The 10,000-nt window shown below is 33.5% G+C and overlaps 1 protein-coding gene across 1 annotated transcript in view; it reads left to right on the forward strand.

Moving 5' to 3' along the window:
* Window positions 1–8,393, forward strand: part of LOC115224041 (zinc finger BED domain-containing protein 5-like) — a 41,205-nt gene extending 32,812 nt beyond the window's left edge. The window contains exon 2 of the mRNA XM_029794840.1: window positions 7,552–8,393. Coding sequence (XP_029650700.1) covers window positions 7,552–8,393 — 842 coding nt within the window. The remainder of the gene's footprint in view (window positions 1–7,551) is intronic.
* The last annotated feature ends 1,607 nt before the right edge of the window (window positions 8,394–10,000 follow it).

Here is a 10,000-nt window from a genome sequence, read left to right on the forward strand (position 1 = left end):
GATGTAAGGGACACCGGTTGTCTGCATCTATTGTGTATAAGTGTGTGCATGCGTGTGCGTGTAAATGTGTATGCGTGCATGTGTAAGTATGTGTGTGTGTGTGTGTGTGTGTGTGTGTTTGTGTGCGTATATTTCTTTATTTGGTTTTTTATTAGTTTTTGTTTTTTGCAAAACCTCTGAATTTTGGCTTCATGGCTATTTCACCTTTTTTTTTCACCAATAGGAGCAAATCTTCATGAAACTAAAATGATGTTAGATAATTTTACGAGTGTATCTTTGAATACATTCATACGTATATATCTACAAATACACAGAGAGAAATCCTTATGTATGTATGTGAATATGTATGTATGTATGTATGTATGTATGTATGTATGTATGTATGTATGTATGTATGTATGTATGCCAGTATGTATGTAATTGTATGCTCAAATTTCCATGTGAATGTACCCCTTACGTCTATTAATGTTTGGCTATTTTTTTCTGTTTAAATATATTATATAATGCGTGTGTGTGTGTGTGTGTGTGTGTGTGTGTGTGTGTGTGTGTGTGTGTGTGTGTGTGTGTGTGAGTGTGTGTGTTCAGCCACATAGCGTAGTTTAGCCATTTGGACAATGGCTTTATATTCAAATATTAGTATAAATATAGAAAAAAAAATCTATAAATTACATGATAACAAAATAATTGACAATTTAGTGGTGGGGAAAAGTAGTGCCATAACTGAAAGATAATATTACTAGTAAAATATTCTATATACAACAGAATCTAGAAAACATTACTTCTATTGTTAACAAATAACGACGCTTATGTTATGACGTTATACAGATTTTTAAACCAATAAATGGAAAAGTTTTGCGATCGTAAAGGGAGAAGTTTCTAATTCTATACACACACGAGAAGCGATTGATGGAGCTGCTACGTGGTCGATTGATATGCTAGTTATTGCAGCTAAATGTCCTTCAGATCATACAACTGTTATTAAGGAATGGTTATTTTGGTTTATGTAGTACTCGTAAGTAAGTAAGTAAGTAAGTAAGTAAGTATTGAGGCGAATCGTAGAATTCATAGCTCCGGCTACACGGTTATCCAGTTACCCGGTTACAAGGTTTTCATGGTGCATAAGTGACTGAGAGCATATGTTCTCTAAATAGGGTGCCAGCCCAGAGCGGGGTTATTCATAGCCAGCTGAGTGGGCAGGAGCAAACAAAATGAAATGAAGAACAATAACATACCGTCTGATTCGGTAAGCGAAACCACGATTTTGTGACTGTGAGCACAGCACTCTAACCACCAGGAAACGCGCCTTTACGCAATGGATCTTGAGGGCCAAATTAGACGAAATGTGTTATGTATCTTTGTCGAGCAGGGTGGACCAGGTGCTAAGCAGCAACAACAAAAACAATAATAACCAATTTGGGTCTCTCAAGAAATAGCAGTTAAATCACCCTAAATTTGTACCCAACTATCTCTATACATATGTATCCCCACATCTACCGCCCCTTCCTATTTCCCCTCAACCACACGACCGACTCCTTGTCCCCCAAGCGGTCGATTTCCTGTTCACCACGCGGCATTTTATATCGGTGTATGTGCATATATACATGCACACACACGTGCACACACACACACACACACACACACACACACGTGCACACACACACACGCATAGGGACACATCCTCTGTCTACCAATCATCATCACTCTGGCTGGTTTATTTGGTTCATTTTACTAACCACCAAAGGCTGAAAAGCAATATATATGATTGTGTGTGTGCGCGTAAGTGTGTGTGTGTGTGTGTGTGTGTGTGTGTGTGTGTGTGTGTTTATCTGTGTCTATGTAATATATTTAGAAGTAAAGTTAACCGTTTAATCTACAAATATACATGCATATATACATATTAATATTTATATATATATATACACACTCGCACACACACAATCACACACATAGACATATATATACACATAACTATATATGTATATATAAATTTGTATACATATATATACAGACATATATTAATAAACATATATAGTACATGTACGCATATGTAAAAGTATATATATATATATTTATATTTATATTTATATACATATATATACACACATAAGCACACATACACACACAAAAACACACATAGACATATATATACACATGCCTATATATTGGTTATATAAGTCTGTATACATATATATACAGACATATATTAATAAACATATATAGTACATGTACGCATATGTAAAAGTATATATATTTATATTTATATTTATATTTATATACATATATATACACACATAAGCACACATACACACACAAAAACACACATAGACATATATATACACATGCCTATATATTGGTTATATAAGTCTGTATACATATATATACAGACATATATTAATAAACATATATAGTACATGTACGCATATGTAAAAGTATATATATTTATATTTATATTTATATACATATATATATATATACACATATGCACACATACGCACACACAAACACACTTATATACACATGCATATATTTGTGCGTATATTGTATTTAAGTATGTTAATATGTTTGTACTTACATGTTATGAGATTCTAAGGAACATAGATACCATCAAAGCTCGTCTGATATTTTAGTTATAACAAATAAACCATTAAAAATTCACAAGATGTTTATCAAATTTATGCCATGTGGGAATCGCTTTGATTGTTGTGTCTTTTAATTGATCTTGCTAGTTATAGAAGCAATTGTTGTTTGATGTTAAATATGGAATGTAGATGTATGCGTATACTACGTCAATTGATATGTATCTAGAGGCATAAGTATGGTTATGTGTTTGAGATGTTCTCTTAGGAACAACATACGGTCGTCTTCTGCTTTGCGCGTGTTGCGTTTTATGAGCAATTGCATAATTCTATAACACTGAGATGGTCAGATATACGTGGTTTCCTATGAAAGACAGCTAAGGCTACACGCATTACATTTCCACAAGAACAAAAACTTAAAGATACACAAACTCCTCATAAAGAATTTTCAAAAAAATTTCGCCAACTTCTAAGAAAGCCACCGCAACAAATGATTTTTTTTCATACCAAAGGACATAACCCTTAACTCAGCCCCTGCGTGATTCGTTTCATCGTCTTTTCAAAACAACCACAAACCGGATGTATCTGTGCACCTCAAACAATAGAGAGCAGTTGACATAAATCATTTCATAACGGCTACCTCTGAAGAGTACAGGGTTGTATAATCGGACTGATACCTAACACTCTTCTGAACCCCACGTGTGAAACCAATTGGTAAAATCTGCTGTAATGCCGTAATGTATATTTAATACTTTACACTTCGTTTAATATGCCCACTCTACTGATAAATATAGGAATGCATTTTTCCTGGCTTATGGACTCCTAGACAGCTGACACAAACACGCGAACACACACAAGTTTGCATATGTATGTATGTATGGGTGTATGTGTTTGTGTTTGTGCGAGTGAGTTTGTGTGTATGTGTGGTTGTGTGTAACAAGTTGTGCTTTGTACAAAATACGTTTTCATGCGGAAGGAAACCGTTGACTTTTGAACAGCATGAAGCGCTGGGATCCGGAAAGAAGGCAAATTCTGACAAAACGAATTCATTTCAAACACTCCGGAGTTGAGCAATAATTCTTCCAGTTAGTTCCTAATTCTAATATATATATAAATGTATATATATATATATATATATAATATATATATATATATATATATATATATATATGCACACACACATATACACACGGACACTTTTTTACACTTATTTACGTACAAATGAATATATGTGTATATATATGAGTGTACATATATGTGTGTGAATGTATGTATGTATGTATGCATGCATGTATGTATGCATGCATGTATGTATGCATGCATGTATGTATGTATGTATGTATGTATGTATGTATGTATGTATGTATGTATGTATGTATGTGTGTCTTCACTTTCGGACGTATAGGTCTGAAAAGTGCATTGCTGAATAGGTAGATATATATTGTTCTACCCGCATGAAATCTTCGAAACTTATTCGTTGATGGAACAACCAATCGAAAAATTATGTTAAATACCGATAAGAAAATGGCGTGAAGACCATAAAGGAGGAGAGAGTGTACAAGAACAGGAGAAAGACACGAGGGAATGGAGAAACCTCCAAGGTCGAAAAATTGACGCATGCAGGTGACAATGATGATCATGATGCCGATGGAGATGGTTATGGTAAGACTACACCTACACACCTATATGGAATAAAAGAAAAAGTAAAATAAAAAGGACACTGAAATCTGTGTATTTCAAATATCACATGATTACCGGTACCGCATACAACACCAAAATTCTATGGGAAAAATTGTACGTACGCATGCGCGTTTGTGAGTGTGTGTGTGTGTGTGTGTGTGTGTATGTGTGTGCGTGTTTGTGTGTGTGTGTGTAAATATACATATATGTGCGTACACACACACACACACACACACACATATATATATATATTATATTCATATAGATCGATAGATAGATAGATAGATATATTCATATAGATAGATAGATAGATAGATAGATAGATAGATAGATAGATAGATAGATATATAGATAGATAGATTGATAGATAGATAAAGATATTGATATATATTCATATACAAATTCTGGTATACATATATGAACAAATGTATATATATGTATATATGTGTAAATATACAATATATATATAAATATATGCACACACATATACGTAGACATACATGTATATATGTATAAATACATATATATGTTACTATGTATATATATATATATATATATATATATATATATATATATGCATATATGAATATATAGATAAATTACAACGATAGATTGATAGATCTAGATACAGCTATAAGACATACAGGTACACGTATATATACATGTGTGTATATATATATGCATACATATATACATATATACAAATATATAAGCATAGGCTTATATGCAGGCACACAAATATATACATATACATAATCACTCATGTTGAACTCATAAATATATTTATGAATTCTTCTCTATGTGTCTATATATTCGGTTGCAAATTTTTGTGCATCGATGCTATCTATTACGTAAAACTTTTCCTTCCAAATTTATTCCTCCGTCGTCTGCCTGGTTAGCATTACACATGACGCTCACTAATATATGGACCCGTATTTAATAACGAATTTTGGTGTGGCATATTTCTGGATACAGTCCTAAAGCTGGGGAAAGCTGTTTGTACTACAGCCCCGGACCGGCGAAGCCTTGTAAGTGGATTCGATAGCCAAAAACTAAAAGACCCTCTAATATATATATATATATATTATATATATATATATAATATATATATATATATTAGCCGGTGTTTTCAAAGCGATGAATAGCTTTTTGCCGAAACCATGGTTCACTTTGTTCTCTTACTTTATTTTCCTCTTATAATCATCTCATAATAATGACTTTTATGACTCTTATTACAACCTCAGTCCATCTAAATTTATATATTTGTCGTTACCTGTCATAAATAACTTTTTTTTATTTGCAATGTGCATTTTCGTTGATTTTTCATATTTTACCCCTATATATATTCATTTAGAGATAGTAGGCCCCTTCATCCCACCATATAAAATAATTTTAATTTACTTTAATACTTACTACTTATACGTTCGCCGGACCCTACTGTACAAACCAGTAGGGTTCGGCGAACCTTTTTACACATACTTATTTGTTTAAAAAATTAAAATATAGTTAAGAATATCAAACTATAAGGAAGTGATATAGAGGCCTGATAATTGGGGTTATATTTTAAGAAAGGTACCAGCAAAACACGGCGTGCTTAAGGAACCGGAGAATGTGCCTCAAGAAACACGTGTAGCCGAGATATAAGAAGTAGGTATTTAAATTTAAATTCTTTTATATGGTGGGATGAAGGGGCCCACTGTCTCTAAATGAAAATATATATTTCCCCATTGAGAATAATTTGAACCCCTGTTATGCCGGAATTTTTATTCCCTAACAAATAAAATTTAAATATATATATATATATTTTTCTCTAGTTTCAGCTCAGAGCTGCGGCCATGCTGATGCACCGCCGTTTTGTGCTACACTGTTATTACGAAGAACCTCGTCTAATATGTGGCACTTGGTGAAGAATGGAGTTTGATATAGCTACTCTCATTTGCACCTCTTGCTGTGAGGTAGGTTCATCTGGGACTCTCGACAGGAAGATGTCCAGCTTTGATTTAAAAAACCGCTACATCTACTTTGTGCAAGTTCCTCAGACTCTTTGGGAGAATATTAAAAAGCTGTGGGCCCTTGAAACCCAGGCTGTTGTAATATTCAACAGCGTCGTTCCATGCAGTCATGCTACGACGTGATGCATTTAAGTTTTGCAGAGCGTCTCCTCTGTTCGTTGATTTTTGCGATGACTGAAACGAAGTAATAACGTGCTTCCATGGAATTCCGTTTTCTGCTAGAGAACATCCAGAAGAGTTGCAGGAGATTCCGAAGTCGTCTGGAGGCCGTGGTTGAAGCCAATGGCGATTTTATTGAACAAATTTACTCTTTAACATTTCAAGTTATTTTTAGGTAATTTTGATAAATCTGTTAAAATGAAATGTCAGTGTTATTTACATTTTTGAGTAATTTAGACGACAACTTATTTACCACGCCATAGAACAAGAATGTGTATATATATATATATTATATATATATACGTCATAATTTTTTTTTTGCAATTTTCTTAATCATTGACATTTTATTGTTATTTTAATGTTAATATTTCTATTATATGTAATTTTCTAGATGGTGTAATTTAATTGTTCATTTTGAATTGATAAAAGGTGTTTTTTTCTCTAATTTTTTATATACATATTATTTTGTGTGAAATTGGATTTAGTATTTCTAAATTGTATTTTTTTCCTTGTAAGTTTTGGATTTTATTCCCTCAAATATTAATAATTATATATATATATATACACATATATATATATGTTATTGATTTCATATTTGCAATTCTATACACACTCCCACACATATATATTTCTCACATATCTCATCGTTAATTATATATTCATAGATACATATATCAGTTTATAAATGCACAGATAAGAAGACATGATTGTAAATATCCCTATTTTTGTTTGTATCGATTCGTCTGAGTGAAATCTATATATGTATATATATATATATATACATATATAGATTTCACTCAGACCAATCGATACAAGCAAAATTAGGCATAATTACAATCATGTCTTCTTATCTGTACATTTATAAACATGTGCACGCGCATGCACACTCACACAAAGACATACACTCGATCGTGCGCGGGTGTGTAGTGCAGTGGTTCCCAAACTATGAGTCGCGACCCACAGATGGGTCGCGAACGGAATCTTTTTGGGTCGCAAAATGTTATAAAACTACGCGTTAGCTTTGATTAACTGCTGTCTATCGAGATAGTTCAAAACTCATGTTTTCAATACCAGACTTGTTGTTTTATGAAGCAGTAGGATTTTTCACGAATTTGACACATCAGAGGTTGTCATTTTCTCAAGTTATTTATTCGTACGTAATCGTAAAAAGGAAAGGTCTGTGTTAACAAGACTTGCAGAACTCCGCGAAGAAGTAACTATATTTTTAGAAGATAAAAGCGATTTTGCGAAATATTTGCGCAACGAAGAATTTGTTCTGAGGCTTACGTATTTGGCAGATATTTTTTCGAAATTAAACGATCTGAATTTGTATTTACAAGGAACAGAAGGTATCAGTATATTTGCAATTCATGAGAAAATTCGAGGTTTTATGAAAAAACTTGTCTTCTGGAAAAATTGTATTAACAACCGAAATTATGAATGTTTTGATACATTTGAAACTTTTGTAAGGGAAAATAAAGCAAAAGCTGATGATGGTATAATCATTGAGATATCTGAACACTTGAATAGGTTAAATGAAAGTTTTGAATTTTATTTTCATAAAGAGATGAATACTATGCAACAGAAAAGATGGATTATGAACCCCTTTCAGCCTGACGTGACGACTGGAATATCAACAAAAGCCGATGAGGAACTTATCGATTTATCCGAAGACTCTTCCTTGAAAATGACTTTTAACACCCGGAAATTGGTACAGTTCTGGGCGTCTCTTCAAACCTCGTACCCAATCGTTTCCACCGAAGCATTAAAAGTACTTCTCCTTTTCACGTCATCTTATATTTGTGAAGCTGGATTTTCAGCAATGGTTGGAATTAAAAGCAAATATCGAAATAAACTGCAGCTCTCAAATTCTTTACGCCTGAAACTATCACGCATTGAACCTGATGTTAATTCTATTATTGAGCGTAGCAAGAAACAGGCTCATCCTTCTCACAGGCCTCACTGAAGATGTAATCTGAAATAAATTTGTTAATTTCATAAATTTTTTTTTCTCAGTAGAGTTAAGTGGGTCGTCATAAACTGGTGTGATAAATAGTGGGTCGCGACTTCAAAAAGTTTGGGAACCACTGGTGTAGAGTATGTGTTTTCTGTAAACATTAAATACATACATATAATGAATATAGCTATACATGTGCATATATTATTCTTTTCTACGCTAGGCACAAGGCCAGAAACATTTGGGGAGGGGACCAGTCGATTAGCTCGACCCCAGTACGCAAATGGTACTTAAGTTATCGACCCTGAAAGAATGAAAGGCAAAGTCCACCTCGGCAGACAAAATACCGCTAAGCATTTCGCCGGCGTGCTATAACCTTTCTTATTTCTTTACTGCCCACAAGGGGCTAGACACAGAGGGGACAAACAAGGACAGGCAAACGGATTAAGTCGACTATATCGACACCAGTAAGTAACTGGTACTTAATTAATCGACCCCGAAAGAATGAAAGGCAAAGTCGACCTCGGCGGAATTTGAACTCAGAACATACCGGCAGACGAAATAGCGCTAAGCATTTCGCCCGGCGTGCTAACGTTTCTGCCACCTCGCCGCCTTACATGTGTATATATTATTATTCATATATTTATATTATATGTGTGTGTATGTGTGCGTGTGCTTGTGTGTGTACGTATGGATACATATGTATGCATATATATGTGCGTATGTATCCTTCTCCCTGTCTCTCTCTCTCTTTCTATCTATCCATATATATACATGTGTGTGAGTGTGTATGTGTGTGTGCTTGGATATATATATATATATATATATAATTATACCAATATGTGTGTGAGCTTTTCTATGTGTGTGTTCAAATCCATGCTTGGTTGCTCTGACTTCTCGTGTTTGAACTATTTCTCGAAACAAATTTACATTTGCTTGTTAACTTAGAGATGTTTCGTGATGATGCATAATTTATGTCTCAAGTAGGAAAGGTTTTTATTATTTTCTTTTTTCAAGCAATAACAATCTGATGTTAAGTAAACGTATGTGTGTGTACATGTATGTCGATGCGTGTGGTTATGTGCATGTGTGTTTATGTGAGTGCTCACTTAAATACGGTCGTATATGTGGGCACTACACACAAACACATATTTATATATGTGCATGTGTGTATGTATGTATGTATGTATGTATGTATGTATGTACGTACGTGTGTTTTTATGTACATACACATACACGAACTGTTTTCATAAATTGAGGCTTAGTATGACCATAATTATATATGTGGGTACACAAATGCTTCTGTGTATGTATGTATGTATGTATGTATGTATGTATGTACGTATGTATGATGTATGTATGTATGTATGTATGTATGTATGTATGCATGTATGTATGCATGTAGTATGTATGCATGTATGTATTATGTATGTATGTATGTATGCATGTATGTATGTATGTATGTATGTAGTATGCATGTATGTATGTAGTATGATGTATGTATGTAGTATGTATGTATGTATGTATGTATTACGTCTGTATGTATGTATGTATGTATGCATGTATGTATGCATGTATGTACGTATGTATGTATGTATGTACGTACGTATGCATGT

The sequence above is a fragment of the Octopus sinensis genome, linkage group LG24 (assembly GCF_006345805.1).
Source record: "Octopus sinensis linkage group LG24, ASM634580v1, whole genome shotgun sequence".
Taxonomy (NCBI): Eukaryota; Metazoa; Mollusca; class Cephalopoda; order Octopoda; family Octopodidae; genus Octopus; species Octopus sinensis.